This window comes from Lutjanus erythropterus, chromosome 21 (assembly GCF_056507025.1).
Source record: "Lutjanus erythropterus isolate fLutEry1 chromosome 21, fLutEry1.hap2, whole genome shotgun sequence".
NCBI lineage: Eukaryota > Metazoa > Chordata > Actinopteri > Lutjaniformes > Lutjanidae > Lutjanus > Lutjanus erythropterus.
In genome coordinates, this window is record NC_139337.1 from 27,861,418 (window position 1) to 27,883,525 (window position 22,108).

At 38.1% G+C, this 22,108-nt stretch overlaps 1 protein-coding gene across 2 annotated transcripts in view; it reads right to left on the reverse strand.

The window, feature by feature from the left end:
* Positions 1-22,108, reverse strand: part of LOC146307791 (cadherin-18) — a 167,993-nt gene that overhangs the window by 70,178 nt on the left and 75,707 nt on the right. For both annotated transcript variants that reach the window (XM_084746854.1, XM_084746853.1), the window contains one exon: positions 8,994-9,288. In XM_084746854.1, the coding sequence (XP_084602980.1) occupies positions 8,994-9,288 (295 nt within the window). The remainder of the gene's footprint in view (positions 1-8,993; positions 9,289-22,108) is intronic.

Consider the following 22,108-nt stretch of genomic DNA (forward strand, 5'->3'; position numbering starts at 1 on the left):
ATGATATCAGAAGAGGTATACTAGTATTGCAAGTTTAAAATTCTGGTATCGTGCCAAGCCTACGACAGGTCAGAGGAAAAATATGTATTTTTGATTTTGGGATGAGTATTTTTACTTCAGTATAATATTCTAACACTTAACCATATTGTTTATATAGATGACATGAGCGATATTATAGAAATAACACAGCCGTAAACCTACAGAGCAGATTCACCTGAAAACAAAATAGATGCATGTATGAACTCGTAAATTACTATGAAAATGGTTGAAAATTAGCTTAAAAGTGTTTCATTCTGACAACACATACCGAGTCTTGGATTTCCCCTCAGTCATGTGTGAATACATGTATTGCATGTGTCGGCGTGGTGGTGCTAATGATGTCTACAGGTTGAGTGCAGATCATCATATTATGCAAACTACAATAAACAAGACTAAACCACTGGGTGGAATGTATCCAAGTCTGGTTACTCAAAACTGTACAAATTGGAGGTACTTGAGTATTTCAACTGTATGTAACTTTATGCCAACTTTAAACTTTATACTTTTCCACTATATCTCAGATGTAAATAAATATTAAATATTGTAAATATTGTACTCCACTATATTTGCCTGACAGCTTTATTTAGAAGTTACCTTAGAAAGACTTTTTTTTCATGAAAATTGGTCATCTCCAAACTGGTTCTGAATTTAATTTTTTGACAGAAATAAAGTGTTCCTTCATGGATTGAGAAAATCCTCTTTTTATTTAATAAAAAATGCAAAAGGAAAACATTTGGATTAGATGCAAAGTGCATTATCTCAAAGCTGAAAACAGGACTGTTTTCCGTGCACATGAAAATATGAATCTTTTAGAGATACATGGTTCTCATGCAACAAACCAATCTCACAGAAAATGATGCACTACCCAGCAGGACATAAAGTAGTTACAATGAGTTAAAGTTAAATGTTGAAAACCTCCTAGCAACCATGCCTGGTGCCTTTAGATCCGAGGAAAATTACTGTGCACATAATCTAAATATATGATAACAAGGTTAGAAAGAGCCACAACAGAGTTGTAGCTCTGCAGATATCATCTCGTTTAACCCAAGAAATAGCTAACTAACAGGCATTCTGATTTAGAATGCTTAACAAATGCTAATACAATGTTCCACAAAGTATACAGCATAAATTCTTGAAAAAAAAAAGTAAAATTAATGTTTTCTGGGCATATATTGTGTTTAGCTACCAAGCTAACAGGATGTCATAACGTAAGCATGAAATAATTCAGAAAAAATGAGAAATGTTGTAGAATCAACTTCTATATCACGCAATAGAGAGTAATCATATAAAAATGCCTTCACTAATTCACAGGCATTGTTGCCAAAGGCTGGCTGCAGTTACAGAATATCACAAGAAAGTAAAACTGCTTTTTCAACCATTTTTCAGCTGTTAAACCTTAAACACCAGTACAAGTACTGGTCTTAGTTTTCTAGTCCTTTTCTTTGCCAAAGATGACAAAAACAAAGACAAATGATTTGAGAACTTAGAGGGATGGCTCATTATTTAAACTGTTATTTAAAAAGTCTGTGTAAAAGCCATTGTGGTTCAATTTAACACTTGAAGTGTTGCTCAAACAGCATTACAAGCTTCATTAACCCATTATAATTGCATGATGAGTGCATTGTAATTGCATTGCAAGCTTATATAATGCATTAGTATATGTAAGAATCATAGTGATTGTGTTATGGAGACATATGAGCTATATGGTACATCGTAGGGCCTGTAAATCTTCTGGACACTTGCTCCGTTGCCCTCCTCTGGGAATTAAACTAAATTAAACGAGTGAAACTCACTCCACTGTGTCTCACCAGTTATGACTTATTTTTTCTTGAAAACCTGTAGGAGCAGAGTGAAATGCCACCCATAATGAACCGTGTACTCCGCAGTATGCTCGGGCACTCCGAATCTCTGTCAACCTTGCAGCCAAAATTGCACTGGGAATTATTTGGACTTAATCAATTCTGGGATTGCTTTGGAAGCTGAGCTGGTTCCAAATCATCCGTCTAGGAAAACATATTAGTTAGTACATAATTTAATAGATGAACCTTGAATTGTTCTGTGTTAATGGTTTCAGTAAAGAAAATGCTCATCTCCGACCTTTTGTGATTAATATTTCTGTACAGCGTGATGAGGAATCTGACTACAAAATCTTCAGGTTTTTCAAAGCGTTGGAAACCGATTTGTATTAGTGCCTGTTCTGAAATATAAGGCGACTATTATGCACTCCTTAAAGACTGTACAATGTGCTTACTGCACTTCACAATGCACTTCAATGTAAGTGTTGAAGTACTATATTTTGAACTATTATGAAGATGATTGCTACATTAAAAGGTCTACTCTCAAAAGTGAACACTCAGAGTCAATATGCATGTATTTGCTGATCATTAACTTTAAGAAATGTGGTAAAACTGCAGGGAATCTGGTCTTAAGAGTTTTAAGGTCACGGTAACCTTTTTCTTTTCATGTTACAGGCTTTCTGAAGAGAAGAGACACTTTACAATACACGCACTGTTAGGGGGCGATGCCTTTATGAGAGCCTTCATCTAACAGTTTGCTTTATGAGAAGAAGCCTGACATATATTACACTGTTTGAATGCCAGGTAATTCTTTTGATGACCACAATTAAAGGAGAAATATAGAAAGTTGGAGCCAAGATGGTTGAATCTATCTTCTCTAGTTAATAGTATGTGCATCCTATAATTGTAGTGTTTTGTTTCTACAGGCTGCAGGGGCATTGAACCTACATGAGCGCCACATTACACTTTGACTATGACAAGCGACAACAAGGTCTAAATTGTAAGCTGATCAGCTGTTCATAGCAATTGTCTATGAATGTCTAGCTAAGCCCGTTATCCCAAAATCAAAACCCCACTGCTCTGAGAACACACACTGTGGAGTTATTTCTGTGACTGCTGCCAGACTCCATTAACATATTGCTCAATTTAACCATTATAAACATATACTTCTTCAAAAACATTATTAATGATTTCTTACAACTCATAAACAGATACTTCTTCAAAAACATTATTAATGATTTCTTACAACTCATAAACAGATACTAACTCACTCAGCAAACATTCGGCATTAATTTTAACTCTAATGAACTTCAAACAGGCAAACAAAAATTATTATCCTTTATTACAGTCGATATACTCAACAAAAAAACTGAGACTCAACAATTAATCCAATCCAAAGTGTCAGTATTTGACAACCTGGGAGGTTGGTAGAAACACCTCTTAATATAATACAGTCCAGTACATGACTCTTGTGCAACACAGAGATCCTGCACACTTTTTTATTCACTCACTCCAGATTTTAAAATATGGCAGCTAAAACAATGCCATGCTAACTGATAAAGTGCAGATGTTCTTCATTGAAAGGATCTCGAAAGGAAAGGATACCCTCCATTGTTCCTGGGTCGTGTCAAAAAGGGAACCCTGGAATACAAAAGATCTCGGAAGAATGACCATTTTAATCCAAACCATAATCCTTCCCCGCCCTAACCAACACCCCGTTTAGACCTGGTATTAAAATGTGATCTGTATCTGAATACATTATCCAGATACAAGTTGTTGTACAGGTTGCATATCCACTAACCTAAGATCCAAACACAAAGCAAGCCAGACTACTTCTAGATGTGGTCAGCCAGATCTGGTCACATTCTGATCACGTAGCATTTAGACCATCACATTAGCATTTGTTTTTCCTTATCTGGGTAATGTATTTGTATATATATCATACTGTAATACCAGGATTAAGCAAGCATTCTGTCCCTAAACCTACCACAGCTTTGTCAAATTATAAAACATAGTTTGTACAAAGTACAATGAAAAAACAACGCATAAAGATCACAAATCAAGGGTTCCCTTCTAAACACAACTTTGCTCCTATGTGTTTGTGTTACAGTGAGGATTATGTCACAGCTGTTCCATCGGGCGTTGCAATGAAAAAATCATCTTAAAAATCCTGCTTACATTGAGCAGGTACCCTCAGCAGTTGAAAACGAAATTGAGATAAGGACTTGGCACCAAAAGTGTGCCAAGCTGAGTTGAGCTGAGCTGTACCTTGCAGTGGAAACACTGAATGTACCCTTATTGATCATATTCATGAAACTCTGCAGTGCATTATCAGTCATTGAGAGTTCCAGATAGTGCAAGGATCCTGCAGTAGGACCGGGTGAACAGGTGACAAAGGGTTACTCAGAAACACACTTTGCCAGAAAATGGCTTCTGAATTTCTTGCAAAAAACATAAAATCTGTACTTGGTTCAAAATATACAGATCACCTTTTCCATTATGAAACCAGGTTCAAAAAATACAGGTCACATCTTCCAGTATAAGCCCAGCTTTTCCATTATGAACCCAGTCACATACTGCGCTCCATTTTTACATCCGCTTTCATCACCTCCTTTAGGTTTCCATCCATCTATCTCCACTGACCTCAGTGGACCACAAAACATAATGCACTTTTAAAAGATCAAGGTTGGCCTCTGTAACTGGACTGCAACCACCTGTCCTGCCATTTGCCTCATCCTAATTTTGTTATAAAATGAAGAAAAAATGATGATGATGTGTACTGTAATGAAACAGCAATTAGTTATCAAGATGTTGGTTGAAGGTTAATGGGTTGAAATAATAGTATCTTAATGCCATTAAAGATGTACACAGCCAAGTGTGGGGTTATTTCAGAGTGGCCTGCCATCAGATATGGGAACTCACTGGAAATCTGATAGGAAACAAAATGTACAAATACAGTATAATTCATAAATCATGGGGGAGTTAAACAACATTGATTACAGATAGCAGTGTCTACTGTAAACATTTGAGAGGCCACCACACTCTTAGAACTAAAGGTGCTAACTAGAACCATAAAGACTTCTACTGATTGTCCCCACAGGAAAACCCATGTTGGTAGAACCTTTTCTGAAGCTTCTACTTGGATCCCTTTCAGAAAATCTTACCTAAAAGCCAACATAAAGGGTTACAGCTAGAACCATCTGTGAAAGGTTGCACATAGAACCCCCTGTGAGAAATTTGACAGAGAACCCTTATACGGTATCATGGTTCCACCCAGAGTCCCTAAGGCCCCTCTCCACCAAATTATCTCTGGTTCTTGAACTGGTTCCATTCAATGTTGGTGCTATCAAGCAACAGTTTTGAGTGGAACCATTGTAATCAAGGTTGCATCAGCAGAGGTTGTTGCACAAAAGGAAATCTGTAGTTCTAACTGGAACCCAACTTTTAGGGGTCAGAACCAATTGTTTTTTGGTGGAACTGCAAAATCAGGTGTATGGAACAAAGCCAGTCCATGTTGAAGGCCTGTCTGAGGGTTCTATCCTGGACCTTTCCACTTTCTAAAGGTGCTAACAAGAACCCAGATCTTACTGAGAACCTTTTTTATATTCCAGGGGTTTTATCTAGAACCTACCCAGGGGGCTCTACTGTGAATTCTATATTCCAAGGGTTTTATCCAGAACCCACCTTGGGTGGGAATTCTAGCAGGAACCCTTTTATACTTAATGGTTTTATCTAAAACCCATTTATGGTGGAATGGTTCCACACAGAACCCTTTGTGGGGGCTCTATCCAGAATCTTTGAACCTTCAAAGGCTGCAAACAAGAACCCACCCATAGGGCTATACCAAGAACACTTTAATATTCCAAGGACTTTACCTAAAACTTGCCCAGTGGATTCTACTGAGAACCTTGAAGAACTCTTTCTTCCAAAAAGGGTTATTTGGATGAAAAGGGTTCTTCAGAAAGCCCTTAGACTTAGAAAGAATACCTGATGGACTTTTTCTTAAAAAAAAAAGATCCTTCAGAGACAAATAGTTCTGGGTAGACTCTCAGCTCATCAAGAAGAACCCTTATGGAACCCCTATTTCTAAGTGTGTGGGGAAAATAATTCAAAAGTATGTGTTCAGTCCTTTGTATGCAAACTTGAATCTCTATTTTGTTTTGTTTGTCAAGGGTTTGACACTTGCCCATGTGTACAATTCTGCTCAATTTCCGTGCATTAGTCCCAATAACAGACACTTAATCATAACTATTCATCTAAACCAGCCACCACCTCTGCCTCTGAGTTTTGAAACCACTATTAAACAGTGATTTTCCCAGAAGTGAAATGGTTGACAGGAAAGCGGAGCTACTATCTCCAGCATGTCCATTTAGCGATATCTCATCAGGGAGACATACAGTAGTAGGAAATTGATACTCCTTTCATCTAGCACTCTAAAAAATATGATTGTAGCATTGAATGGGAGGTATGAGACAGTAACGCTGGACTACCTGGCACATGCCCAGCTAATCAATTTAGACAGGAAAAAAGAACATCACAACCAATTAGCTGCCACACTCCCAGACAGCCCCTTCCTGCACTTGGGAGCGCCAGTATTGACAAATGCTGGGGGATTAGTGCTCTGGAGTGTGAGGACAGTCAGATTGTTACAGCCGATTTGACGCTGCAGACGCCGAAGCGGAGAGGAATTACTTTAATGGACATCAGCAAAAGAGGGGGCGGGAAAAAGGGCTAATTATTTTCCCCTTCACAGTCCTTGATTTCCTCCCTTGGGTCATCAATGGTGATTGATTCTTTTTGTGCAACCGATGATGAAGTTTGCAGTGAACATTGAAACTTTAAAATGAGCAGTCTCGTTAAAGCTAAAAGAAGGATGCCAACACACAGATTTGTGCTTCAAGTATATTTTCATTATCCCATTATGCACTCATTCAGACATCCAGACACAAAGATTACACAAAACTGGTTAATAGAATAATAAAAATGTGCATTCATAGTTTTGAATTAATACATATATTTTTGTCTAACACTCTTTGAAATAGCCATAAAAGGTTCTATGGATTGTCCCCATAAGAGAACCCTTTTTTGGTTCCTGGTACTACCTTTTATAAGAGTTTCACATGGAACCCTGTCAGAGGGTTTTACCTGGAACCCCACATAAAAGGGTCTACCTAGAACCATCTGTGAAAGGTTTAACTCTAAGCCCCTTATCAGATGTTCTAAAGGAGAACCGTTCTATGGTGAAATGGGGATTCTATCCGAAATCTTGCCCTCTTCTAAAGAGGGCGGAGAACCATCCAGGGGGTTCTACCGAGAACGCTTTTATATTGCAAGGGTTTTATCTAGAAACCACACACAAAAAAAACTCTTTTACATTCCAATGCTTTTATATAGAACCCACCCTGAGAGTTCTACCTAGAACCCTGTTTTCCAATGTTTTTATCCAGAACTCACATATGGTGTAATGGTTCCACTCAGAACCCTCTCTAGGTGTTCTATCCAGAATCTTTCCACCTTCTAGGGGTGCTAACAAGAATCTACCTAGGGGGTTCTACCAGCAACCCTTTTGTGTTCCAATGGATTCATCTAAAACCTGCCCAGAAGGTTCAATCGAGAATGCTATATTCCAAAAGTTCTACCAGGAACCCTTTTATATCCCAAAGGGTTTACCCAGAGCCCAGCTAGAGGGTTCTACAGAGAACCCTTTTGTATTATGGTGCAAAGAACCCCTGTTCTTAACAACAATCCTTACATTCTTCCAAAAGGGTTCTTTGGATGAAAATGGTTCTTACAAAGAACCCTTGATGAACCCTATCTTAAGAAAAGGGTTCTCCAGAAGCAGGGTAGAACCTCAGCTCATCAGGAAGAATCCTTTTAGAACCCATATTTCTAAGAGTCTGTGGGAGCAACAGCACTTTTATCCACCTTAAACTAATCCTGAAACCATACTGCACCTGCCAATACATTTCTATCGTTCCACATACAAGTCATCAACACGTACAGTGCAGCCCTCTCAGAGGAGATTAAGACATGTACTTGACACTTCCGACCTATAAACAAATATACTGACTTGCAAAGTCGTATGTGTGTCAGGCACGTCTGTTCATGAATATGCATGAATGCAACCAGGGAGATATTGACTGTTTATAAAGAGGGCGCCTACAGGTCTGTTGGGGTTTGCATATTTAATCGTTTTTGCACATTTCCATCTTCTTGCTGCAAGAAACTGATGAAGCTGTTCATCTTCTCTTTGAGATATTTCTTCTAATAAGTATTTCTACTTCTTTTCAGCAACTGACGGGATTATTTTAGACTGACAGACATAACTGCAATGTTTTCAACAAACTGTCAGCGACACAAATTCGCTATCTCGTCATATATATGGAGCGAAATCGTTTTGACAGCAGTTTGGCCACCATTTGGACAACCTACATATGTTTTGGAGGAGTGCTGTGAAATATTTTAGCATCGTACTTTTGAGCTATTGTGCTGTGAGGCAGAATCCACTGGACTGAGAAAAGGGTGGCTTTTGTTCACCCGAGCTAAAAACAGAACGGTACAATAAAGAAATAAAAAATAGATGTTTGCCACATGATGCCGAGCATACGAGGAGCAGCTGTCTCAGAGGAGGTGGATAGAGGCTTTTCTTTGCTCTATGATGTGGAGGACTCCACAGTCTCGATGGCGGGGATTGCTGTGGAGGCATTATTGAGTGCTTTATAAAGACCTGCCCACCCGGGAAACCATCACAGCAACCAGAAAACAAAGATGAAAAAGAGGACTCGGCTGGCTTACAGAAGATCAAACATTCTGGAGAACCTTATCACATAGAGGACAAACCAGAATGCTGAGCAGAGTAATGACATGTTTGATCATGCTTCTTCATACTAATACCTTCTTTTAAACCATCTCAGAGCAGTAGTCTGTTTGAAACATACACAAGATGCAAAGTCAAAGGTCTTGCCATAATATTTCTCTCTTTACCGCGGGGATAAAAGGGATTATAAACATGCAGAATATCTAAAAAGTGAGAAAAATAACATTCAAGTTCAGGCAGTTTTCTCATCTTTCAACTCATTCAAATTAGGCTTGCTGCTGCTAACAGCAGAGAGCAATCATTTGAAGGTCCAGTTTATTTTGTAGCACTACAGTACTCACCCACTTCAGACATCTCAGGCACCGTAGCTACAAAGGGTCCATCTGGAAATTTGGGTGCATTGTCATTGATGTCTTGTACTTTGATGATGAATTCCGACTTTGGTTCCAAGGCCTCCTCTGTATGGCGGTCCAAGGCTTGTGCATGCAGGACATAATGTGTTTTCCTTTCCCGATCCAGGCTCTTAGTGGCATGAATATCTCCCGTCACTTCGTCGATGATAAATATAGTCCCAGCTCCTTCCCCATCCAGAATGTACCTGACGGATCCGTCGCCTTTATCTGAGTTTGAGTGAAGCTGCAAGGAAAACCAAACAGATGGAGTGTGAATACAGAGAAGAGAACATTGCCAAATTTACTTCTTAAGGTGGCTTTTGGTTCACAGTTTCAAAATGCGATTTATGGTTGTAAAATTTTACAATGGCCAGAGTGCACTGCTGTAGAACTGCTGCAGGAAGACAGACTTCAACTACTATGATCAAGAGTGTTAAAAACTATTATCAGCACATTACACCAAACATTATGTAGTTCCAGCATCTAGTGTGAAGATTTTCAGCATTTCTCAGTTTTGTAAAATGGGTAACCTTGGGTATTGTACCAGCAAAAACAAGAAAATTAACTGCTCAGCTGTTCGGTAGAGCACATTTTGAGTCACTATATTTTATTGGCAAATATGTTGAACTTCACTCAACCTGACTGAGGCATCTCAGTTTAGGTAAGGATACGTAAAAATCCACTAGGTATGGCTGTGTCCTAAATAGCCTTTTCGGTTCGCCAATTGATACAATAACATAACGGTCAAATAATATCCTGAAAACATGTTTTACCTAACAGTTCAATTATCATTTTAGTTGACAGATGATTTTGCTAGGAGATACATACCATATGCTAAAGTAATTTAGTATGAATACATTAACTATTTAAAAAAAGGAGATTTTTATTTAGATCATTTTATTTTTGATGGTATATTTGTGGTTATGGCAGAGGAAACACTGCCTCTTTTGTCCACAGGGGTCTCCAAAATCAACAAAATATGAAAGTTCTTCATAGTAGCTTTAAATGTTATTGTATTGTCAACCAAGAGTGATCAGACATTGCCTTTTTGTTTTAAAATCTCTTAGCGATTATTTTTAAAGTTAGTTCATTATATATAATTCAGGCTTTGTGCTGTGGCACCATCGCACAAAAGAGCAGCTGATTTTTTTTCAAGTTACCTTTTTATTTGATTAAAAAATATATAAACAAACAAATAAATTGGCATTCGTAAATGTATTTTGATACTTTACCTAATTGTTGAGATGTCACTTCATGGTAAGAGGCCAATATTTAAAGTCAATAATTTTGTTTTCATTGTTACCCCAATAGTTTAAAAAATATTGACCAATATATTAATGTCACATTTTTTAAAAGAGAATACAATATACAGAATACAGAACATTTTTTGCAGTGATCCCACAAAAGTGTTTAAGACCTGTGACAAATAGATATATGGTGGCAGAATATTTTATAGTTTAACAATAAACTTTATAGTATAAATTGATCACTGAAATAGCAAACTTTTACCTGTATTTATAATAATTCTGAATAATTCTAATAATAATAAAAAAAAACATATAGCAAAATATATATCAAACCTTGTTTTAAAAAATATACACAGAATGCTACCTAAAAAGATAAATAATAACAAATAAAAAGAATCTGCAGTTGTGTATTAGAGAACTGATATAGACCAATATAGCAGTGATATCGGGCTGATAATATAAGTCAGCTGTTATATTCGTAGGCTCTACGTTAAAGTGCTAACTGATCTTGGGTATCTCTAGTTCATATAAAGGCAGGGGTCGGGGCTGTAAAAGCAGAAATTAATCTGCACATTAATACAGTCTCTAGCATGACCATTTAAAACCATCTGTGTTTTATTAGCAGTAACTTTTTGCAGCATTACTGCACCACATAGCTGTCCTCAGCCCATGTTTGAGCTTCAGAAAACATCTAACTCAGACATTACATTATTCAGTATTCTTCTCGGAGGCTTGAGTCTACCCCAGCATCGCTGAAGAAATGCATCTTTAGAGATTAAAGTTTTGGGGGGAAATCCTTACAAGACTGTTAAAGATGGAAGAGCGCTGCGTCTTTCTCACCGGGAGAGACGGGAATAAGAGAAAAATGAGCCACTTGTTCAGCCATAATTGACACCGAGAGGATTAAGACTTTCATGCCAATTGCTCAGCTGGGTTACAGTTTTAGACTTTATAAATATATTTTACAATAGGCCTACCAGTGAATTTCCAAACCAGGGCGCCACAGTAACATCATCAGTTAAACAATTTCATTTTCACCCATGAATAAAACATGTTAAGAAACACACTTTCTTTTTTTGCTCTTTTTCCACAGGGAAATTCCACAGCTCAACATCACACAATTTTCACTGTACATTGGCAACGCTTTACATACTGGGTGTACTGGGTGGTATTTCTGTATTTCGTATCAGTACATGCACATCAATGAGCTGCAAACACAAGCCTTGAATTCCAAAGCGCAGCTTGCTTTTCCTCTAAAAACAAGCCTTTGGAGAACATAAGATACACATACTTGAAAAATAAATAATTCATGATGTGTTTGTGATGAGATAATATGTCACTCTTCCTCACCTTATAATATAAATAGAATGGGGACAAGCACGGTTATTATACGAACCTGTTCTGTTCCAAAATGTAGAGGGGGAGAAAAGATAATAAAATATAAGAATTGCATGAAAAAAGACTTTAACTTTGAAGTGATATATTACAATTACAACTGTTGTTACAAAGGTAGGTTATTTTCTGCCAATTAGCAGCATCTGTCAGATAAAATCGGCCTTTAAAGTGGCACTTTGATTCGTGAGTGTCCACAGCAACATTAAACAAGTAACAGAGCTCTGCAGAGGCTAAATCATCCCTCCCTGAACTGAAGGTGCATCACTCAAAACAATAATTAAATATAAAGATAATATTTCAAGTTGAGTAGTTTTAAAGATGGTGAAAAACACAAGCAAACAAAACAAAAGCAGAGGAAAGCAGTCACAAGTTGAGACTAATCAACAGGGATATGACTGCACTGGTGTTGTGTTTGCACTCTTAAGTCCCAGCATCTGCTGCAGCCCCACTTTTAATATTCAAATGAAAATTTAAATTTGTGCTAATTATGTAATGCAGTACAACCACACAAGGCAAAATAAAAGGTTTATATAAGTTAGGACACTCTCAAAGCCTTAATGAAAATTCTTGGATTGAACTCTTAGACAAAGTCAGTGTTTTAAATGTAACTGAATTTCTAAATGTTGGGAATAATTGTAATGTTGTAATGATGGTATATCACTGACACATCTAACAAGGGCTGGGAAATATAAACTAAATAAACACTGATCGGGATAGACTATTTCCTCAGTAGGAGCATTAGAAACTTCAATATACTGTTGACACTAGGTTTGTCATAATACCTCAAAATAATTGCAATTATTTATTTATTTTTTTTTTTTTTTCAAAATTGTTCAGCCCTACTACTACTACCACCAGTACTATTAACCATTTCTAACCAGATTGCCCAGAATAGGCACAGCAGAGTTGTATGGATCTGAAGGAGCTTTTTCATGCCAGCACAGAAAATAACAGCTCAGTCACAACTTAAATGGAAGGAGCAATTAAAGAGGAAACATTTACAGGAAAGACATCAGTAGTGTGGTGATATAACGGCAAATTAAAGCCCAAAGGCTACTTAAAGTCCAACATGAGACAGATGACGGTGAAGCATGTCCAACATTACCAAAGCGAAACACATATGCCAACAAATACTGCTAATTAAGTTGATCACCTGAAGCGTCAGCACCCAATAAAGCATACAGACTCCAAGCGCACAGTCTCATACACCAGCAATTAGACTCATCCCTCAGAATGCATAGCAAGGCTCTCAGAGAAACACAGCAGCAACAAATGGTAACATTACTATGCTGCTTGTTTTTTAATGTCTTTTTAATAGCACCTTTGGAAATGAGATAAACATAACTGACCCAAGCCAGTTCACAGTCCGTAATCATTTCAGGGTTTAGACAAAAAAGAAGAATTTTGTTTGTTTTTTGCATAATAGATTCTCTGTTTAAACCTCATATTAATCCTGGTCATTTTAGGGTTCAGAATCTAATAGTAAGGTTAAGGGAATCTTAAAGCACAACAGAAACTGTTGCTTAATTTATACTGTGAGATATTGTAGAGATCATGAGGATTTTTTGCCATATTTACCAGCCCTACATCTGGTTGCTACATAAAGGATTTACACAATGTTCCCCTGTAAAGCTTGCAGAAATAACTGGCCAACCAACTGCTATGATTTTGTAGTAAACACATTTGACTTGTGCAGTCCCTGAATTGGGACACAGCTCCAGCGTTGTGGAGGACAGACTACAGCTGAAAAACAAGACAGTCTAGTTTCACAGTAACCCAAATTTAGAAACAATCAATCATCACACTGCTCAATTTTATTTAGAGCATTAGAGCAACACTGCACCCATTATGCTTCAAACCACATCACACATCATTTTCTTGTCTGTTTGTTACATAATTAATTACAAGCTCTGCTAATCCTCCACCGGACCTCCATCAGACGTCTCTGCTGGGAGAGATGACATGACCAGACAGCCTGAGTACCTGTCGAGTGCATTAGGATACATGTGCAGAGGAAAAAACTCAGGCCTACATTCACACTCCTATGATTTCTTTTCAAAACAGCATTATAAAATAGAACAATCTCTGTCCATGTTTTAGCACTGATTCAGGAACAATCCTCATCCATACTAACATGACTGAAAATGCATGCATGCATGCACATGACCGTTCACATGGCCTTGGCGTGTGCATGTTGGTGTGAACATTCAGATAACAAAAATGATGAGGAGGGGAAACGTAACTGCCTTTCACATAATCCTGCCAGATTTAATAAAACATTATGAATGCTCTTCTGTTTTTGTCTTTTTTTTTTCCATTATTGTATTTTCAATGTCCGTTTGTGCCTAAATACAGTGGCAGAACACACTAACAGCAGTCTAACCAAAGCTGGCAGGAAACATATAATAACCACATTCATTCCATTTGAACTGGGAAGCTGGAACTTCCGAGTTACCAGTTGGAAATTTCAACTGGAACGCCTCCTAAATCAGATTTCCAACTTGGAAAGTTGGAAGAGCCTCATCAACAATGGCCTTAAAATCCAACATGTCTGCTCACAAGCTGTTTATTAGCACTTGTCTCATTAAATCAGCATTACACACAGTACTATCTCTGAAAATGTTGCTAAGGTGTTTGTATGAGCAAAATGCGACAGAATGTGTGGTTATCAACACATTTTTTCCCCAAATTGTTGGGAAAAAACCTCCGAGGTAAGTGGAATGCACCATAAGTGCGGGCTAACCAAAGCGTGGAGCCAGCAGCCACGCTAACAGCAGGCTAACCAAAGTGAGCAGCTAACACGTAGTAGCCACACCAACAACAGACTAAAAAACTAGCTAAAACTAGCAGCTAAGCTAAGATAGGGTATAGTGCCAAACTTTCTAAGATTGATACATCAAAATGAATCCATTATTTACACAAATGCACACATTTCTGACTGAAACAACTTGTTAGGATGCCCAGTTTTCTGGAGTATGCTCTTGTCACTCAGGCAATACAACGAGCATGCTACTTTGTAAGGAGCTGTTAGCTCTGTTAGCTATGTTGTGGTATCCACACGGCGGCTGTCAGCGTCTCAAAACTGCTGGAATCAGAGAATTGCTGAACTGTAGATTGGTTGATCATCAGTTTTTCACTTTTACCACTTTTACTGCAGAATGACTCTTCTCTTAGTTAAACATCAGCAAAGATAAGATTAAATAATGTTCACTGTTTGCTGAGATTGTTGACTCAGGGCACAGATTAAAAGAATTTACGTGATCTTTTAAAAGAGCACGAAAAGTAATCAAGCAATAGTCACACTAACCTATGAACAAATCCATGTAAACAGGAAAGCATTTTTTTCTGGATAAAAAGCACTGTAACATTTACATTTCTCAACAGATTTCAATGAGTCGTTTTTATTTTTTATATTCAAGGGTGGAGAAAGTAAGGAAAAAAAATATTTTTTTCAAAAGTCAGTCTTGCCCTTTTCAGTACTGCAGTGGCATCGACTTAATGCATCAGCAAGCTGAAGAGGAATCAGAGGATGACACGTCGTGACTGATAAGACTCAATCAGGAAAAAAGTCTCTGCTCGTCCACACGGAAACATGACCCCGGTGTTTTAAAACTGAAACGAGGACCAGCAGAGGTTAGGGGGCTCTAAAACACCAAAGTAGTGTGAACACCAGACATAAACATAGCAAAACGGATGCTTTTTAAAATGAAAACATAGTAGTGTGGTTGTCTCCATAAATTAGCTCATGTTACCTTACTCATCGTGAAGCTAAATTCTGGCCAACCTAGGTGTATTTTTTTAATCACTTAATAGTAAGTAAAACCACAGGGAAACAAATTTAAATCAAAAAAGTGAGACTTTATTACTATCAGTACAACGCAAAAACAAGTTATTTAACAAGTTGAACGTCAGAGGTCCTGATGCCACATCTAATCAAAACCTGGACTAGCAAATAAATTAGTAATTAGAAAGCTGCTGTTGATTGCAGGCCTGACTCTAGATGAGAGTCGACTGTCCTTTCCATGGTAAATATCAAGGCTGTAATTAGATAAGGAGTCAAAGATCCTGTTGAATCAGGTAGTTAATCAGTTGCTAGATTGTACTAATATAAAACACAACCTTCAAAGCAAGAAATCAGGACATGTTTACACATCAATAGCAGTGTGGATGCCACCAATTACTGTGTTGACACGGTTTGGTCCATTTCTGCACCCTTTGAATTTTTAATGTGGTGAAAGACATTTAGAAGTGGATGATAATCGATTTCTGCACGCAAATTTTGTCATTTAAATGCAGAGAACCAGAGTTATTGCTTAAAGACAGACCACTTCCATATCTAATACCAGGATATATCCACTTCTGTCCGGCAGCACTCGACAACTCCAGCTCATAAATGAAATTACACCTCCAGTCAGAGTGCTAATTTAGCCATTGACTTCCTTTGCGGGAGCCAATAAATCATGCTCGGCAAAGTGCGAACCAATGATGCATATGGCGACTGCTGCCTTCCAAAATCTATGGGTGATAAAAGTGTCAACAGGTTGCGGGCCATTACACAAACATCACAGGCTGGAAGTACGGCAGTGTCAGGCCAGCTGAGAGTGAAACAACATGAGGATACTCAACATTCAAATCAGAAAAGAGTTATTCACAGATAAGGATCCATGCTTGAATATGAGTATTTTCAGGTGTTCTGAATGCGTTAGGTGGTCTTAATTGGTTTTAAATCACGCTCCTCTTCCATGATACCCCATCATGGTCCATTGTGTCTCTCGTGATATCCTCAGAAAATAAAAAAGCTACAGACGTAATATTGAATATTATGCTAATAAAGCTATATACAGGAAACTAAACGTGTAGCCTTCATCTGAGGATCAGAATACTAGAGGGTTTAGAGAAGGCACCAATCTGATCCAATATATACTGACACTGATACTGACATAAGTCACCCATCAGATATTGGACTAAATTCCACACGTATTGTATTTATAAATACTAAACAGTGCAAATTGATTGATGAATGGTGCTTTTCACATCAATTTTGCATTAGCATATACTGCAAGGGAAACACATTCCATGTTCCAGCCTGGAAATACAGCTGGAGTGAAGAAATGTACCAGTCACCTCACCTCACTCATGGTGCAATAATTCAGCACAACAATTACTAACATAAGCTACCATAATCCAACATGTTCTGAACAAACACATTACAAAAAATAACAAAAACCACCCTGCCCATTATGACTGCTGATTTCACGGTATGCACCATGCAATGGTAGAAATGTGTCCACCGGTAGAGACTTAGCAAGACCGTTTCTCTCAGCTATATGATCAGGGCAGGTTATGCAGAAAAATAAGGCCTGAATTGGATGCAAATCCAGCTGCCTCGCAAGGTAACATGATTTGGGACTTAGATTTGGGATAAATTTGGGATTTAGAACAATTACTGTATGATTTCCTATTACATAAAATTTCATACAGGATGAAATAGGATTTTGTCCATATTGCCCACCCCTACAACCCTGCCTGAGAAAAAGAATCTGCAACCAATGCAATCTTTCTTATGTTTTTCTATGAAAGAAAAATAATTTAATCCTTATTTTGATTTACAGCTAAATACAGTGATTTACGTAGCATGTCCCTTTTTGAATTACCAGTGTCAAAGAGAATATAATAACCCATTTCAAACCAAACGAATACCCCTTTAATATTTTAGGTGGCTGGTCAGACAAAGAATTAAAAAGGATCAGTATTACACAGACAACCAACAGTGTTAAAAACATTCACTGTTCATTTCAGTTGGACCAGTCAAGAAAATTAAAACACTTTCAGTAAACTGCAGCCTGAGGACCAGAAAAAGACAATATACAACAACCAATATTGATAGAACTGCACTCAACTTTGTTTACTAACCATCTGTGACTGTTTGATGGTACCAAAGAGAGGAAGAGAAGAGGCAAAAAAAGACAGTTGGAGTGCCCAATTTTCTCTGGACGGAGATCTCCCTCACTGCTGTTTAGGGGACAGTTTATATTTCACATATTTCCTTTCTTAGGCAAAGCTGATTGTACAAAATGGGGCTCGGGGCAAATTTCTGTCACAGGATTTCAAACGCAGGGCTCCATTTCTCTGCAGAGGGTGCCTCTACTGCATTTCAGCTTCAGGGGTTGGAATATTTTATTTATACTTGATTCATTTTGATCACACAGAAAATTTCATGACTACCCTCCTTAATGTAATTAGTGTCAATTTTGTTTAACCGCGGAGCAGGCCTGATTTGAGCTTAACATACATCAGCACTACATGTGCCACATATATCTGGAAGAGGGCGGAATGAAAATGGAACAAACTAGAACAAAGTGCCCTTTTTCCTGCACCCTCTCAACTATTTTCTCCCCCAGCCTCTCCTGATATCCCTTGATGCTCAGGCCCCAACCCTGTGCAAAGGGCACAGTGGAAATTGGGAAGGGATGTGACAAAAGGTGCATAGCACACATCTGATAAAGCACACACATACACACACAACTGTCATATTCAGGCTTGGGAAGTAACTACTTACATGCAGTTCTGGGTGACGGTAGTTCTGGATTTCAAAATAAAAGATTCACACATAAAACTGATGAATATTTATCTAACATTACAGATGAAATGAAATTCTTAAAAAAAAGTACCAATTACAATATCTGTAAGGCCTGACCATCCTTTGGAGCAGGTTCGGAGGAGACAGGAAGAATGTGGATTGGGGGAATGGTGGGACACACAAACACACAAACCACTCTCCAATTATAAGAGTAATAAGATGTCCAGTCGGTGCAATAAATAATGAATGGAAATGTATGGAAATCTCTCAACACACACTGATCAGTAAAGTCCAGGGAGACGTCATGAGAAAGGTAAAACTATGACCTTTACAACCTTGTTGTTTTGTCATGTCACTGCGAAGACTTAGAGGAATCCTTTCCCTCCACAGGGCATCAAAACAAGGGATTGTGTTTATCTCTCTGTCTCTACGGGCGACTTTATTAAAGACTAGTGGAATAGATGACTGGCATGTGGCTGGCGGCTGGCAGCTGGCAATGCATTTCTGAGGAGTTTAAAGAGATCAACTGAGTCTGGGGCTCTAAAGTCGCTGGCAAAAACACTCCAATCTCAAGGAGAACCTCACTTATAATTTCATCACATGCCCAGAGGAGCAACCTAACAGAAGGTGTATCCTTACTTTCTTTTGTGTCAACATGCTACGTGTTTTCGCTGTTTGGGCCTCTGTGTGTTCATTGTCAAAAGTAGCCTTAAACGGTTTGTGTTCACAAGCTAATTGGTGCTCACAGCCAAACAGTCTACCTTTGGTACCGTCGTAACACTTGTCAGATGTCTGAGTCGATTACAAGGAGGGGAGAGATCTGAGGGAGAAAGCAGTCCCCTAACCTGACACACATTTGCTACTGCAGCATTATTTCTGCAACGTTAAATAGTAGTTTTCACTCATGTAGTAATGCTGGACAATAATAATAAAGTTAATGGGTCACAAATGTAATAAAAATAGAGCTTTAACTTATGATTATAATTATTCAGTCAATCATTTAGTCAGAGACAAATGAAAAGTCGCAAATCCTAAATTGTGAGAGTACAGAGGGAAAATTGCACTTATGAATAAAAGAAGAAGCAGCAAATGATAGCATTTTACTTTCACCTGTGTGACCAACACAATCATCAAAATGCTAAAGCAATTAAATTGGTTTCTATGACGGCACATTAGGGCCACTGAAGGTAAAAATAGAGGGGGATAATATTCCAAGAAAAAAACTACAAAGGAGAACTTCTCTGAGATTAAAGTCATCTGAGGTACAACTAATTATTCATTATCAATGACTGGCTATAAAATGATGGAAAATAGCCAGGAAATTCCTATTACAGTTTCCTAGAGCCCAAGGTAAAATCTTCACCTTTCTTTACCTTTATTTGTTTTCAAAATTGCTGATTCATTTTCATTTATATTTTCATAAACAAACAGCCATATGGGGGAGAGCAAGGCAATGCATGTGCAACTCACTGTTCATTTTGCTATACTGTATCTGATCTGAGGTGAAACAACATTTTCAACCATAAAAGTAAGAATTCTGACTGTTAACTTGCATACTTGCAAGTCATTTATTTTGATTTTTTATTATTATTTTATCATTTGCCCATTTATTTACTTACGTGGGTTGTTGATGTTTTTTCAAGCACTGACACTGATGAAGGCCTTGGTATTTGAAACATCTGTCTAAATAAACCGGACAAACTGCAGAAATTAGTGTAGAAAGCCTCTACTTTTAGAATTGTTCTTATTTGTTGAAAAATATAATGTGCCAATTTATTCTGCATAGTGTGAGCGTTGCTTGGAATTCAGGACCAGTACTCAACGGTACCTTTTTAGCACTTTATCATCTCTATATCAACAAATTCATTTTCTTATAGTCAACCCTTATTAAAACAGGTAATTTCATCTAAATAAGTCCAAACTTCTCTATTTCAACATTATTATTATGGTAACAGTTTGTTATGCATTTAAAACGCTTAACTAGTCAATCCCCAGGTTATTTAAAGCTGTTGTTTGTGTCTTGTATTTTGTTGTTGTCGTCGTTGTTATCGCCAAGCTTGCACACTGTAATATTTCCCTCTAATAAGCACACTGTTAATTCCATACTAAGGTTGCAGACATAGTTATAAACCTCAAATACCGCTGTAGCATGCTAAAAATCATGCATCTCAAACACAGGCAGTGGCTGAGTGTATGCTAACACAAATAGAAATGCTAAGCCATTGTCAACCAAGACAGTGAAAAAAGCCAACTTGCAGTGTCAGTGAAGTTGTCAGCACCTCGTTTTAAGTTTTGTTGGCCATGGAGGGTTAAGTTGCACTGTTTACGGTGCTAGCTGCAGGCATGCTAATGTTAGCTGCTGCAGGGAACTTTGCTTTCAGGCAAAACACAGTACTCTCCTCAGTTTTAAGACATTTTGTTTTTGGCTAGAATTGTTGCCATGGCCAGCTTTGCAGTTCACTTTTCAAACATTGCAGCAGGTGTTGCCTGTAATGAGTTTTGAAAAGTTGCAACCACTTACAGCTCCCTATTGCTAATAACAATGTAAATCAGTCAGTTCTGTACCCAACCCTCAGAACTAAAAATCTAAATGTTACACATTTGTGCACAAGAATATATTATTCAATTTAATATGAATACAAGTGACTGTAATGTACCGAGACCAAGAAATCGAGTGAAAGCAAAAACTGTGACAAGATGCCCCGCTCTCCCCTACAACAGAATATGTTATCTCAGTGAATGGATTAGCAATAAAACATTCAGCTGCAATGGATTCCCAAAAGCACGTAACCAATGAACCTGTTCACCCACAGCAGAAAAAAAAAGAAGATTCAAACTCTCCATTTGGGGACCAGTAGAACAGCATGCACCATTACAATATTCAGTCTTGGTTTAGACATAACCCGCATGCCAATTATTCTTTTTTCCTGCCAATTCTTCTGCTGAACAAATATAGAGCTGGCTGGCCACATGGTGCTGCAATAATCAGCCAAAATGCTTAGAAGTGGCTGCAATTCAAACAGACATAACTCATGTCTATCTTCAGGTAGAGTCAAGACTTAATCTCCTTATGCTGGCAAACTTTGATGGAGCATGGAAAAAAATCAGCTTTTTTTTAAAATGAGAGCACATAACATGTAACACAATCTTCACAATTACATAGCACCGAGGAGAGGATACGGTCCACTGAGTGCCATCCTGATGTTAGTTGCTTGACCTTCACCTATTTTGCTCCTCGACTTCTTTCCTCATCTGTGCTTTGGCTTTGTCCTTTTCATTGTTCAGATCCTGATAATGTATGTGCGTGGTCGGATTGCATTACTGGTGAATGCCCTTTGTAATGGCTTGGTCGTATTCGGTTTACAGATCCACATAATGTATGTGCCTCGCGAGCCTTGTTTACTCTCTGCTTGCATTAAAGGATGCTGCTTTGCTGCCGTTATGTCCACTCATTATGAGCTGTGCTGGATGAGGACAAGAAGGCCAACAAGAAGGATATCTCTCCGGTGCAGGCAGAAAATGAATAAGCACGACATTAAACTCTGCATGTGACAATTGTATGAAATCCTGGATCAAATTTTATACCCTGCACGGAGCATAAAATATGCCAAAATACAGCCTGGGTGGCTACATTTCAGCTGATTGATCCAATTCTGATTTATAATAGATTTTCCTCCAAGTTGAACTTTCAGTGAGACATCAAGTTTATGACTCAGCTAAACGGGCCTGCAGGCTACACCAGGGCACAGCACATTTGTAGAGATGCACCGAGGCTACAAATAGCTGTACAAGCTTTACTGCAAGCTCGACATCTTTGTTCGTCTGTGTATTCTTTGTTGTGA